Below are 14,114 nucleotides of genomic sequence, written 5' to 3'. Positions count from 1 at the left end.
TCCTCTAGCTAGTCTACATGCGACCTCTCGTACCTGCGCCCCGTTCTATCTGCCCGTTCTACCGTTCTGCCCCACCGGCTCTTCCCTATCGTGATGAGTAACTGCCCCCTTCTCACTACTCACTCCTCATCCTCATCCTTCCCCTTCCCCTTATCCTTCTTCCCGCCCTTACTCTTGTCCCTGTGCTTCTTCAGCGCATCCCTAACCTTTTCCTCCTTCTCGTCCTCCATCTCGTCCCACTCGACGTCGTACTCGTTGGCGATGGCCTTGATCTCGCGGCGCAGCTGATTGCCTTCCTCGACGAGGGCCTGCCATTTCGCTGGGTCGAAGCCGCGCGCTTGGTAAAGGGCGGACTGCCGCTTCGAGAAGGTGTAGTTCATGGCGGACCGGTAGGACACTTCGCGGTTGTGGTACAGGAACCAGACGTAGCCGCCGATGAGGGTGGAGAGACCGACGAGGTACTGGGGAGGTGGACGCAGGATTAGCTTCTCTATATCTATCGCTCCCGTCTCCCGTGTGTTAAGGAGTATTTTTACCGCACGGAAAGGAGATTTGGCTTAGTGGAAAGTGGTGCACTCACAGTAACGGGCTCCATAACATCCCACCCCAACTCCGTCTCAAAAGTCAAGCGATACACTAGATACCACCACCCGATCAAGATCCCAAACCCCGCCATAGCGACCCTTTGCGCGCCCTTGTGCGCCAGCCTGTCACACTCTGCCTTTATATCCGCCATGGAGCTGATTTTCCTCGCCGTACTCCTCAGCCGCGTCCTCAGGTAATATGTCCTATCGTTAAAGCTCGGCACACCGACGCGAATATCGTTCGGCGCGCCCTCGATCTCGACCGCGAACTCCTTCCCGCGCGCCGCATCTCGAATAAAGTCGCCGATCTCAGTGCTAGAGGACCACCGCACGAACTTGCGGCCCTCGGTCTTGTCGGCCGGAGCCTCGCGGCCAAGACCGCTATAGCTCTCGACGCCGCCCTGGCCCACGTCGCCGCGCAGCCTGTCCGCTTCTTCTTTCGTCTTGCGGTTTAGCTTGCCGGTGCCGATGGTCTTGCCGTCGACGTTGAACTTGTCGGACTCATCTTCGCTGAGCTCGTGCTCGGACTCTTCGTCGGGGTCTTCGACAACTGTCTGCTTCTCGTTTGCGGCGCTGGTTTCTTGCATGCTGTCTTCGGCGCGGAAGTAGACGGCGGGGATCTTCTCCTTGCCGTCGGGTGTTTTTAGGATGGGCAGCTCGCTTTGGATGAGCCGCTCGAGGTAGGAGAGGGGTTGCTGGGGGTGGACGAGCAGGGCGAGAGGCTCCACGTCTTTCCGGTCGCTGTTCTCGTCTTGGGTTGTGAGAGGGAGGATGAGCTTGAGCATGCGGGAAGGGGTTGTGAGGAGTTTGCCTGCGGGAGAAGGGGTTGATTAGCTCTTTCGTCCATTTGTGCCTACAGTGTGCTTCAGACTTCGGCGTGCGTCCTCATGCCAGTTTATATGTCCCCCTATCGCGATTTGTAAAGTATTCCATGTACTTGACAAAGTCATACCTTTCGTCATGGCTCCAGCACTTCGTTGTCGCGCAACAGGCGGCGTGTCACTGCCCTCCCTCATCCATGGCGTCCGGACCTGCTTGCCCTTGTCTTCTGCCACAGCCTTGTCATAATCGGCCTTCTCCTCTTCCGTGATGTTGTGACTGAGCGTCTCAGCTGGTTGCGAATACGAAGCGACAGGCCGGTCTTCGATGTGCAGGCGGGTAGATGATGTGAAAGCGCGTGCTGAGCGTGTCGACGAAGAAGCTAGATGTAGCGGCGAAGCGAGGGGAAATGCTTTGCAAGGCCGGACAGGTGGGAGTGCTATGCGGAGCTGGCAGGCTGCTCGCGTGATGGAACACCAGACGCGGCACTCCATCGCGGTGGTGTTTCTGGCTAAAACGGCCCTTGGATGGTAGTTGCAGTCGCGCAATATAGACTACCGCCAATCCATTACGGCTGACCCCGATTCAACGCTGAGAAGAGCTGCTAGGAACGAGTTGGTAGCTGGTGGTTGAATCTCTTCAGCTGGCCCGGATGTCTTGCTTGCTGGGATCAGCTCTCCATGCCCTGGCAGCGGTTCGCGAATCAGACGTCATCTGTGGCTTTGTGCTGTGGCTCGTTCTAACCACATCCTCAAGGTCTCCATGCCTTCCTAGTCACCGGCGAGAATCCATAGCTATTGCTCACATCCCAACATTAGCAGAGCTATGGGGGGATCCTTACAGAGCAAATGCAGGTGTGGGATCATTTGGGTGCTGCGGAGGCATCAATGTCTCGTCATCAACTTTGAAGGTATCGTCTTGCGGCCTTGGGAGAGATTGTTTCTCTGAACCATTTACCAGCTGCTGTGGGAAGACAATTAGATCACAATGCCACAGCAAACAGAGCTGAAGAGCAAGAAGGTCGGTATCATTCCGTTGCCTCGAAAAGACGTAGGTTTCCTAGCAATCACCGTAAGAAGCCAATGCTGCCTAGATGCTATAAGAAAGCTACCACATTTAGAGGGCTTAGCCACGTATCTTAGGTAAAGTCTGCTACAAAGTCCAACACACTGCCGGCTCAGAAGCACCTCCACTTCCTTGTTTTACACAGCCGATTCATCAGCGATTCTTCTCCGTTATGTTCAGCAACAGGGGAGGCCTCGACGCGCTCCTCGAGCGCAAACGACCCAGCGTATGGCAACAATTCTTCTCGATGCCAGCGGTCTATATAGCAAAAACACTCTACAGCTGGCGTTCCATCACCCCAGCAGAATCCTCCTCGACTCCAACTACTGCTGTATGTATCTCAGACACCCACAACAGCCAGCCCTACATCCCACCCGGCGACATCCTCATCCACGCCGGCGACCTGATCCAATCCGGCTCTATCCAGGAGCTCCAGACATCCATCGACTGGCTGAACGCCCTACCACACAAGCACAAAATCGTCGTTGCCGGAAACCATGATCTGCACCTTGATCCCGCGCCCCGGAATCCCACCTCCAAGCAGGATAGTACGATCGGATGGGGCACCATCCGTTACCTGCGAAACTGCAGCACCGAACTTAAGTGCGCCGGCGGTCGCACAGTCCGAGTCTACGGCAGCCCCTGGTCGATCCGCCACGGCGACTGGGCGTCCAGTATCCTCGCTCAGCGGACATATGGCGCGACACGATCCCTCCAGATACGGATATCCTGGTTACGCATACGCCTCCGCGCGGCCATCTGGACTTGAATTACTTCGGCCGTGCCTTTCTACTTGATGAGCTGTGGAGGCTGAAGAGCAAGCCGCGGCTGCACGTCTTCGGTCACGTGCACGAGGGATATGGACAGAAGTGGGTGATGTTTGATGGGTTGCAGAAGGCATTTGAGGGCATTATGAGCGGGGAGCGCGGGTTTTGGGGGTTTTGGCGTGTCGTTCGGAGTTTCTGAAAGTAAGAATGTGGCTGGAGAAGGGTCGCCTACCCTCATGGTGAATGCTGCCATGGTAGGCGGGCTACGGGGCGAAGTCAAAAGAGCTGCAGTAACGGTTCAAATATGAAGTGAATATCTTTCTTTGACTGGAGCCTGCAAGGTAGAGAATAAGGGTAAATTATATGCGTCCAAGTCCTACATGAAAAGGACGTGAGGCGGGAAGATAAGCACAATCTTCTTCAAGAACTCAGGGCTCGCCTGTTTAATGCTTGCCTGGTGACCTTCAATACTAGGAATAATCAGCATTTGCCTCAGCGCCGGTACATTCGTAGTCCACGACAGTACTTCCTCCAAGATCCGGGGGCGCGCCTTCAACTCATCCTCTTCATCGTTGGTGATGATTGCAGGGGCGTCTCTGTGGAATCCCCTTTCAACAAGCCGGTTGAAAGCCATAACGAGGAATTGAGGCAGCACGGCGTGGATAGCGCAGCGTGCAGGATCCGGATCGGCTGGGTGAGGTGTTTCTGATACGAGACATCTCGGGAGGTTAGAGAAGTATTCGATCTCCCCCCGTAAAGCGAGGTTGTAGTCGGCAACGATGTATTCGTACATGCGGCAGAGCGACGCAAAGGATTCTCGCCCGGCATAAACGCCCGGTTGCCCCTAAGGAGGTGCCGGTTCTTGAGTAGCCAGTCGACAGGAGGTGGAGGTATTTCTATGGCTGACATGGGGCTGTCTTGGGAGCAGCATGCTATGTTCGTGTTTAATGTGATGAGAAACGGCATCTCACCGTTTGGAAGTCGCTTTATCAGAGATACTCGGACCGTCTTGAACCGAAGGTTACCTCCAGAGAGTGATTGAGTGAAAGTTTGTGTCCCTCAGATATTAAAGAAGCCGTAGAGGGATGGGAAGGAGCAGTGTCATATGATTGGGTGCCGACCACGTGATGAACCCAAATTGATTACCAGCTAATTCACTCACTGTAACACCACCCACCGCAACAAATACCACTAGAATTGATCACCGCAATTCACATATCTTCTCTGTTATACTGTAAGCATTGTAGGCAGCTCTGCTTATTCTGTTGTCACACCTACGGGGTGCTAGCCCTTCCTTATCACCGAGACGATAGAATTGTCCCCGTTCACGCCTACCGCATGCACAATTACATCCGAGCCATATGGCCAATCATCCTCTCCATCAAACTCGTCGTACTCTTCAAAATCATCCTTCGTAACCTCTTCATCCAGCAAACAAGTTGCTGCAAACTCCTTTGCCGCATCATACGTGGTAAAGGTGCCCGGGATATCCGTCTCACGATCCCCTCCGGAGCGGTCCTTGCTGTAATGGATGGTCGTTTGCAGGACGTGGTATAGCTCGCTTTCGATCTTGTGGTTTGCACTGTCCTCCACCTCCAGCGTGTTGGGCGCGGTCTTGAGACCTACGATGAAGACTTCGCCTTCTGGTGCCCGGGCGTAGACTATGTTCCCATCGCCATGGGTCCACTCCTCGGGATCGCCCTTGATGTCGAAAGTGGTAAACCATTCTTCTTCATAGCCGTCATCGAAGAGAGCGGTTTTGGCGGCCTTTTTGGCGGCGCTGAGGTCTGTATACGTCCCGTTTACGGTGATGTCTTGCGAAGCTCCAGAGGGATCGTGATGGTAGTCGATCATGGTACGTACCACGTGGTACAGGTATTCGCTGACTGGTGCCATCCTTCCAACTGCGATACAGCATCAATCAGTGTGTATGGTCAAATTTTGACTACGAAAGCGGCGGGGAAGAGCACTTACTGCGTTGATTCTCAAAAACTTGACAATTCTTTTTATTGTTACCACACGGTCTGTTTGGGCAGAATCTGCGAAGTCCAATATCTGAAGGCCGGCTCCAGCGCTGGACATATGTGAGACGCTCCGCAGGTTGTCCACCCGCAGGTTCCCGTTAATAACCATGTGTTGCGTGAGCATGATGAAAGTGGTGAGATTATATCTTGAGATCTCAGGCCATGTGTGAGATCCAGCTCCTTCTACCTGTCGCGAACAATCCCTGATCCAGCATGGCCTCCTTCTGCCTTGCGAGGTTCGAATGGGGAAGTTGAAATGCGGTCGTCAACCCTGAACGTCGGTTCCACATACGGACTTCCCCACCTTTGGGTTGACGTGCCGTCGATCCGCACGCTGGCTGTGGATCGTCAGGTCTGAGAAAAGCTTGATGCTGTTGAAGTTGGCATGTGCTGCTGACCAGCCGTTGTTATCCGAATACCATCCCGGTCAGATTTGCGGGGATGCGATCATAGTAGCAGAGATCCTATTAAAGATTTATTATGCATTGCTGAAGGTTAATTGATACACAGTGTCTTTCTGAGCTTATCGCCAGCCATCAATATTATGAGGGCTTGTCAACGGTCTACCGCCGTATTTGTTCAGCTAGTGCCTCACGCAATCCATCTTCCTTATCATTCCTCCTCCGAGCTTCAATCTCTTCTAATTACTATCCACCTTACATACGCCCCTAAAATCCGCTTCGCCTACTTCGCACCTTTGAAGAAGAGATACAGCTAAGCATAAAAGTCAATGCCCGCCGAAACCAGCGCAACCCAAGCATCCGCTCCATCCCCCTCAAACTCAATACCTAACGAGATGTTCGTCCCCCAAAGAACCTGCGGGTCACCCGGGACATCCCTCCGATAAAACTGCAACTAATCAGAGCGCACATCCAGGCCATCATGGCTGGCATTCTTTTTCTCGCCGTCGTAGACGTAAAAGCTTGTGATCTTGGCAATGCTGCCAGTCTTAAAGCGGATCATGGCTGACTCGGCCTTGAGGCGGACACCATCGACGATGACGGGCGCGGGGATGGCGAAGTGCACCCAGCCGAATCTGCCCTCTCAGCCTGGACGTACGGTTGTCCAGTAGCCCTGGCGTAGAGCGCGCCAGGAGAGGCTCTCGAGCTGGATGTCGGAGCCGTGCGTCCAGGCGGCGTGCTTGATGGCCATAGTTGAGTGATGCTTGGCGAGGATCTGGTAAAGAATGATAAGGGCGGTGAGAAAGCCAGTGGCAACAGTATAGACGGAGGACTAACTAGTAGAAGCCGGACAAAATAATACGATCTCGAGATATGATAGAAGGAAGGGGGATAGTGCAGATCTGGTATAATTCTTACACACTCCTGGCTGGCAATCCCGCACGCTCCTGGTGTAGGGATGCACTTCTTTATACTATAAATTCCGGTCTGGCAAGTGGTTTGGAATAGCTGCTTCGCAGAGTCCACCGGACGATCTGGCGATACGAGAATCGCGATGCTGGCTTGCAGCTCTCCGGACTTGCCAGTGCATGAGAGGTCTCCCAGATTCCGAAGCTGAGTTGAGCGTCGAAATCCTACTGGATATCGGTAATGTGGCCATCTACTTGAGTAGAGGCGCATATGGATGGAGGCTCACGACGTCTTTACATAAACTCAGAGTAACGCGCCGTGACAATTTCTGAGAACCAGAGCCTGCAATTACATGGCCAGTGTTTGGCCGCGTCACAGTGTGATCGCAGGATGAGTTGTCTTCCGTATGTCAGCAGACTGTGAGGAACCTTCCTAATGGCTGTTGTGAAGACGACTTACCTCATAATTCTTTCAATCTCGGGATAGATCGATGTATATTAGCAGCTGAGAAACCTGTTCGGGCTTCTCCATACCTACTTATAGCAAGTCGAAGGCATCTCCGCATCTCAGTTATGAGTTCCATCGGAATCACCTGGACAGGATGGGACTTTTGACTCCTTGGGAACCCCTCACACAACACGGTGCAGGGCGTCTCGTGAGCTGCTACTCCGAGTATCTCATCTGATATTGAGCGGCTACGGGCGGAGCTCACGTCAGCGCGGAACTTTCATCAAACAGATCCATCGATCACTCATGGCGCAACGATCGTTCAAATGGTAGCTGAACTGGAGTGTTCTGCAGACACTATACGCGAAACCATCATGAAACTGTTCCAGCGCGGCAGGAAGCTCTGAGCGAGAGAAGAGTAAGCCCTGACGCGTTGATGGTCTTGGAGGTTGATGTTGATCATCAATGAGTTGAGATCCAATGATCACGTGACCACATATAGGAGGTTACCCTGCATCGTTTTCAAGATAAACGCGAAGCGGATACATCTTCTCCCGTCTCAGACGACTACGTAGCTATTATATATTCATAGCATCATCCACTCATGCTTCATAAATCAACTGCGCGACACGGACATGCGAAACCGCAACGCCATGCTATGCAAGCCAGCCACTCCGTTTCCGAGACCCAAGCCCCTAGCGCCCACCAAATGACACCCTTTGCTCATACCGTACCTATAGAATCACTTTCTGAGAGCCCGCGCACAGAGTTCCCTGAAGATCTTCAGCGCCCCTTTCTCTTTATGCGAGACAGCACTGTACCTCTTACCGCCCACCCTCTACCCAGCAAACACTCTAACCCCCAAATCGACACTCCCCGTCGCAATAACACACCTAATCGTGACATTCCCCCCCAACTCCTCCTTCTTAAAGCCATTAACCCCATTCTCCCCCACCGCGCCCCCATTAACCCCGGGCAGCGCCTCCTTCACCACTCCCGGCGCCCACCTCATCGCACTCACAAAATGCGCATGCACGTCCTCGATCACCTTGACACACCTCCCCTCCTGCCCCAGATCCCAACACCTGATACTCTTATCATCCCCGCAACTCAACAGATACTTCCCGCCCGGATGCCACACAATCGCCCTAACCCAATTGTCGTGCCCCACAAGCGTCTTAACCAGTGTGCCCCGCGCGTCCCAGATCCGGATCGTCTTGTCTCTGCTCCCCGTAGCGAGAAACTCGGCACTACTCTCCGCCTTGGGCGCCTTCTTCAACCCTGCCAACGTCGCTAGAAGGGGGTACGCGGCCGGCGGCGCGAAGGCGCAACACTCAACCACGTGCTCGTGGCCCCCGAACGCGGTCTTAGAGTCCCAGTTACTGCTCCCATCCCACAGACGGGCGGCCGCGTCGTTGCCGCAGGACAGCAGCCAGCGCCCGTCGAAGCTGGCGCACACGTCGCGGACCCAGTCTGCATGTCCGCGCAGAGTGCGCACGCAGTAGCCCGTCGTGACGTCCCAGATGCGCAGCGTCTTGTCGCGGCTCGCCGAGACGAGGAGGTTCCCGGAGGTAGGCGCGCCCGCCGCGCCGGAGGGGATGAAGCGCACGCAGCTGACGGAGTGATCGTGCCCGGGGAGCGTGCGGATGCATTTGTACTCATCGTTGGGGTCCCACAGTTTTACGGTGAGGTCGGAGCTGCAGGACGCGAGGAGCGTGCCGCCGCGCGGGCCGCCGTAGTCGAGCGAGAGGACCGGCTTGGTGTGCCCTTTTACGGTGCGCTCGAGCTCGCCGTGCTCGTAGTCCCAGATCTTGATGGTCGTGTCTTCGGAGCCTGAGGCGAGGGAAGTGAAGATTGGGTGGAAGGCGAGCGAGGTTACGGGCGAGCGGTGGGATTGGAGGGTGTGTCGTGCGGGGGATCGGGGGAGCCAGGTTGTAGGGTCAAGGTTGCGGCGCGAGGAGAGGGGGGCTGCTTGTGCGAGCTCGGTTTGGAGGGCGGCTTGGCGGGCTTCGAGGTCCATTATCTGGGGAGTGTCAGCGATAGGAACGGCCTCGCAAGACGATCGTTCGAGGGCGGAAAGGGCTAGATAACGAAGCACATGCCTTTTTCTGTAACCGGACCACGCTCGTCCATTTCCTTTCCAGTATCCCCTCATACTTTTTCCGTGTGGCATCGTCGAACGTGTCGTCCAGGCCCAGCTCTTCTCGTAACGCGGCGGCAGTTTTGGGGAGGTTCGAAACGGAGAGATATGCTATGACAGCTTTTTGGCTGTCAGAGAGTTAGCATGCTGCTGGCCTTTGCGGGTTGGACGAGGCATGCAGCCCAGGCTTACGTACAGCTCCTCAGCTTGCCGTGTTGTAAGAAGGTGGCTCATTCCGGCTGGTGAGGGTACATGTGAGGGAGAGGTGATTGTGAGCGCTCTTGGTCTGCTGTCACAGTGCGGTTGCGCCGCTCATAGAAAGGCTGTGTTGAGGGTCCGGTGCTGAAGCGGGAAAAGTCTGGAGAAGAGGTGGAGCCGTTAGATAGGATCGCACAATTGGTCCTTGTTGTGAGGCTATGAGTTTGCGGAGAGTAACAGATCGAACAACCACGGTTTTGTAGTATGTAGGACGGTGAATCTTGAGCGGGACGGTGGACTGAGGACAATGGTGGGTTGATGGGTGATGATGGGGTTGCGGAGGAACAAGACGTTGCGGGATGATGTAGGATGGGTCCGGCAGCCGCCCGCAACATCTTCTCTCATCCACTCTCATATTCCGTTGCTAGCCAAAACACGTCAACACCAAAACACATCTCACATCTGCCAACTTCTTCGATGTCACCTTTGCGCGCCTTTACACTCACGCCCAACGCCACCTAACGGCGCATCCATTTCGTCCTGGGACTGAATACGCTTGCGCACTTTACTGCCGCCATCCGTTGTTCGCGCCTGAATATCAGTAAGACATGTCCCACACCAGCGCCCTTTGATGCTCACACACCCGCGCCTGCTGTTTTCGCGCCACATCCCCATGCGATGGGAAGCCAGACTTGGAAACACGCCCAGAGGCCTCGAATGAAACGTCTGCTAACACCCTCCTCAGAGTCTTTGAGCCTGAGTAGCACCCCACCATCCCCACCAACCAGCCATGGCAGACCAGGAAGAGGACTTCTCCCAGCTCCCGCTACCCGACCGCTTCGTCCACAAGAACTGGAAAGTCCGCAAGGAGGCCTATGAGGCGGCGGTGAAAGATTTCGACAAGGCGCAGGACGAGTCAGACCCCGTGGTACGGCAGTTCATACAGGACCCTGGCTTGTGGAAAGGCGCTGTCGCGGACTCGAACGTCGCGGCGCAACAGGAGGCGCTCAGCGCGCTGTGTTCGTTCTTGCAGATTGCGGGGCCACAAGGATGCACGAGGTACGCTGGCAACAGAGTTAAATTATTGCAGTTGTTGGATTGCTGATGTTGGCCATCCCAGAACACGAAACCTCACGATAGTACCTATAGTCGAAAAAGGCCTCACAGGACGACCGGCGGCGAAGCAGAAGGCGCTTGAAGCGCTATTACTCTACATTGAACTGGACAAAGCAGATCCGGTCATAGAAGAACTCCTACCGATCCTCTCTCACAAGCAGCCCAAAATTATCGCGGCAACACTAAACGCGTTAACGTCAATATACAATTCTTACGGCTGCAAGACCGTCGAGCCGAAACCGGTACTCAAAGTCCTCCCCAAGGTCTTCGGCCATGCGGACAAGAACGTGCGCGCCGAGGCTCAGGCGCTTACAGTGGAGTTCTACAGATGGTTAAAGGAGGGAATGAAGCCGCTCTTCTGGAACGACCTCAAGCCGGTTCAGCAACAGGACCTGGAGAAGCTATTTGAAAAGGTGAAAGATGAGCCAGCGCCCAAGCAGCAGCGGCTTCTACGGTCACAGCAGGCAGTGCAAGAGTCAGCAGCGCCATCTGCAGGCGGCGGCGCTGATGCTGATGGAGGCGCGGAAGATGAAGAAGATGCAGGGATTGATCTCGAGCCAGAGTTCATGGCAGTGGACGTCATGCCGAAGATACCCAAGGACTTTCAAGAACGCATATCATCTTCGAAATGGAAAGATCGCAAAGAAGTCCTCGACGAACTTCACACTGCCATAAACTATCCAAAGATAGAAGAAGGCCAATTCAGCGATATCATCAGTGCCCTAGCCAAGTGCATGAAGGACGCCAACATCGCCGTAGTCACAGTCGCTACCAACTGCGTGGAGCTCTTTGCGAAAGGTCTGCGAAAGGGCTTCGCAAGGTTCCGGGGAACGATCATCCCGCCGATGATGGAGCGATTGAAGGAGAAGAAGCAGTCTGTCACCGACGCTATCGGTGCAGCGCTCGATGCAGTGTTCCAAGCGACCAGCTTAGCAGAATGCTTGGAAGACATCCTCGAATTCCTAAAGCACAAGAATCCACAGGTTAAACTCGAATCCACCCGCTTCCTGATCCGCTCTCTGAAGACAACCCGAACAGCTCCCGAGCCACCAGAGGTCAAGTCCATAGCCGATGCAGCGACGAAGCTCCTTACGGAGTCCCAAGAGACCCAGCGTTCCGCGGGCGCAGAAGTTTTGGGAACGCTCTGGAAGATCATGGGCGATAGAATCATGTCCCCGCATCTTGAAGGCCTAGACGAAATCCGCAAGACCAAGATTAAGGAATTCTTCGAGGCGGCGGAGGTCAAGGCGAAGTGGAAACCCAAGGCCGCAGCACCTCCTCCAAAGCCCGCAGCATCAGCCGGACCGCCGAAGAAGACACTTGGAAAGAAACCCGCACCCGCCGGTCCAAAGAAATCCGCACCCCCCTCCGCCACCGCAACCCCCCCAGCAGAAGACCCAGCACCAGCACTAGCACCACGCCCAACATCCCGTCCAGGCGCCAGCAAACTCGGCGGCCCGAAGCCATCCGGTCTCACCGCGCCCTCAGGCCTCACCCGTCTCCAAAAGAAACCCACCTCCTCAACCTCCTCCTCCGGCGTCACGAGCCCCAAACGCCAACAACCGACTCCCCCCGCTGAAGACCCCACTCCTGCGCCCGCCCTAAAGCTAAGTTCACTAGGCAGCCGCGGCGGTCTCACCGGCCGGCCCCTCGGCAAACCCACCCCCCCGCCTACCTTCGATGCACCCCTTGCCCCATTCGCAGCCCCCACCCTCTCCCCCGCCGAGAAAGCAGAACTCGACCATCTCCGCGAAGAGATCGAAGCCATGCGCCGCGACAAAGAGGAATGGCGACACGAGCGGTCCCGGCTAAACTCCCAGATCCATGAGCTACAGCTGCAGAACGCGCAGCTGATCGAGGATCATACGCGGGATGTACTCAGCCAGAAGGCCAAGGAGACGCAACTTGTGCGCGCCCGCGGCGACGCCGAGGCCGCGGGGCAGGAGGCCGAGAGCGCGAGACGGGAAGTCGATCGGCTCAAGCGCGAGTTGAGCCGCCTGAATCGTGCCGCGTCGCCGGCGGGGTTTGAGAGGAATGGGAGTGGAGGCATGGGCGATGGGGTTCTGGCGGACGGGGCAGCGGGCGTCAATGGCGCGGGCGCGGGGACGGGCTTGTTTGGCCCAGGCAGGAGCAGGAGCTATCTCGACCGCTCGGCGTCAGGCGAAGGTAAAGAGAACCTCTTCAGCCCTGTGGCTATCGGGAGCCTCAAGCTGAGCCCCGTGCGTGTAGCGGCATCTGGGTACGACCGTCCACCCGCGCAGCTGGAGCGCGCGCACACACTTGCGTCCATACGCCCCGCCGAGAACGGGCGAGCTTCGCCGGCGTTGAGTGGCGATGCGAACGGGGGCGCGGAAAGGCCGGGGTTACTGCCTAGAGCGGAGAGTTCGAGAGAGTTGGCGGGGGGCGCGCGCAGGGGAGATGCAGATGGCGGGGAGAGCTGGAAGAGGGCGGCGGAGGTGACGCAGAATTTGAAGACGAGGATTGAGCTTATGAAGGTGGGTCAAGATGCTAAAGTGGTTTGTGGATGCGAAAGGAGAAGCTGACTGAGACGTAGGCGAAGCAACTGAGTCGGCAGGCGAGCCATTAAGTCTGTGGCTTTATTCGGGGTGGATGTTCCGGCCCGTTGATCCGATGTGTGACCAGCCGTTTTCCAGTGGTTTCAAGGGGCATGCTGCAAATCTGGTGTTGCAGCAGCGCTCGGCGGCATTTGCATCCTCCAGGCGTCGGGCTGTCTTTCCGGGGGCTTCTCAGGGCCGCTAGGGCCTTTTTCCATGTTATCGTGTATCAACTTCCTTGTTTCCAAGCCATTTTCTCCCGCTTCTCCCGCCGAGCCTGTCCCCACACGTGTACGAGCACTTCCCAGCGCAGGGCAAAAGCCTGCGAAACCTAGTAGCCGAGCACGCATCCGTCACTCCAGAGCGTCCTCTTTCACTGTTGAACCATAGCCTGACTCGCCTCAGAAAAAGAACTTTACGGTTCCTCTAGAGTATCGCCTCTGCACGTGCATGCACTCATTTCGGCCTTCAACGAGCCGACAGCATCGAATCACCTCTGCCCTCCCAATCTCGGATCCCCTACACGTAGATGGGACGACTTGGGAGGAGCAGCGCTAGGCACCCCGCCCACGAACCGTGGCAAGCACATCCCGATGCTTGAATTGAGGATTCTCTGGGCGCTAACTCACTAGCTCATCTTGGGCGTCGGGAAGACGCCTGGTTTGGCGCCACCTGCACACCTTCCCCGGCTGATCGGCCGGCAGCGAGGGAGATCGGCGACGATCATCGCATGGTTGTTTTAACGTCGGGCCACTGCATTGAGGGGTGATAACAAGGGCACCATCAATGTTGCTGGAAATTCGCGAAGATCTGGATTGACCTCGTCAATTCTAGCCTGGTACCAAACATTATCAACTCAATGTCCAAGACATGTTCCCTATCATGCCAGCCTCCCCGAAAAATTCAGATGGCCTCATAACCGTCTCCAACGCCCATTTTAGACACTTTTCTCTAGGTGTTCTGGTGCGACATGGGGATGTCGAAACAAGCCTCGCGCTGTCTATGAGGCTGAACGCTCTAAACGAAATCAAACCCGTTACGGAAGCGAGACTGCGCAGAAGAATGCGCAAGCTTCCCGCATGAGGACCG

General features: G+C 55.8%; 6 protein-coding genes across 6 annotated transcripts; 2 read left to right on the top strand and 4 right to left on the bottom strand.

Moving 5' to 3' along the window:
* Nucleotides 1–119: 119 nt before the first annotated feature.
* Nucleotides 120–1,897, bottom strand: W97_06262 (uncharacterized protein; the record flags this gene model as incomplete). The annotated part of the gene is made up of 4 exons (XM_007783987.1): nucleotides 120–461; nucleotides 581–985; nucleotides 1,070–1,395; nucleotides 1,537–1,897. The coding sequence occupies 4 exons, from the start codon at nucleotides 1,895–1,897 to the stop codon at nucleotides 120–122; spliced, it is 1,434 nt and encodes a 477-aa protein (XP_007782177.1).
* Nucleotides 1,898–2,640: 743 nt separating this feature from the next.
* W97_06261 (uncharacterized protein) lies at nucleotides 2,641–3,434 on the top strand (the record flags this gene model as incomplete). Its single annotated transcript, XM_007783986.1, has 2 exons — nucleotides 2,641–3,016; nucleotides 3,073–3,434. 2 exons carry the CDS (start codon nucleotides 2,641–2,643, stop codon nucleotides 3,432–3,434), a joined length of 738 nt encoding a protein of 245 aa, XP_007782176.1.
* A 177-nt stretch (nucleotides 3,435–3,611) lies between these two features.
* Nucleotides 3,612–5,131, bottom strand: W97_06260 (uncharacterized protein; the record flags this gene model as incomplete). Its single annotated transcript, XM_007783985.1, has 2 exons — nucleotides 3,612–4,079; nucleotides 4,571–5,131. The coding sequence occupies 2 exons, from the start codon at nucleotides 5,129–5,131 to the stop codon at nucleotides 3,612–3,614; spliced, it is 1,029 nt and encodes a 342-aa protein (XP_007782175.1).
* An 842-nt stretch (nucleotides 5,132–5,973) lies between these two features.
* Nucleotides 5,974–6,411, bottom strand: W97_06259 (uncharacterized protein; the record flags this gene model as incomplete). The annotated part of the gene is made up of 2 exons (XM_007783984.1): nucleotides 5,974–6,108; nucleotides 6,319–6,411. 2 exons carry the CDS (start codon nucleotides 6,409–6,411, stop codon nucleotides 5,974–5,976), a joined length of 228 nt encoding a protein of 75 aa, XP_007782174.1.
* A 1,443-nt stretch (nucleotides 6,412–7,854) lies between these two features.
* On the bottom strand, nucleotides 7,855–9,390 carry W97_06258 (nuclear distribution protein PAC1; the record flags this gene model as incomplete). Its single annotated transcript, XM_007783983.1, has 3 exons — nucleotides 7,855–9,039; nucleotides 9,137–9,284; nucleotides 9,353–9,390. 3 exons carry the CDS (start codon nucleotides 9,388–9,390, stop codon nucleotides 7,855–7,857), a joined length of 1,371 nt encoding a protein of 456 aa, XP_007782173.1.
* A 754-nt stretch (nucleotides 9,391–10,144) lies between these two features.
* W97_06257 (uncharacterized protein) lies at nucleotides 10,145–13,057 on the top strand (the record flags this gene model as incomplete). The annotated part of the gene is made up of 3 exons (XM_007783982.1): nucleotides 10,145–10,413; nucleotides 10,475–12,965; nucleotides 13,025–13,057. 3 exons carry the CDS (start codon nucleotides 10,145–10,147, stop codon nucleotides 13,055–13,057), a joined length of 2,793 nt encoding a protein of 930 aa, XP_007782172.1.
* Between the last annotated feature and the right edge of the window lie 1,057 nt (nucleotides 13,058–14,114).

The sequence above is a fragment of the Coniosporium apollinis genome, assembly GCF_000281105.1.
Source record: "Coniosporium apollinis CBS 100218 chromosome Unknown supercont1.30, whole genome shotgun sequence".
Taxonomy (NCBI): domain Eukaryota; kingdom Fungi; phylum Ascomycota; class Dothideomycetes; genus Coniosporium; species Coniosporium apollinis.
This window is presented reverse-complemented; position numbering and strand designations above follow the sequence as displayed.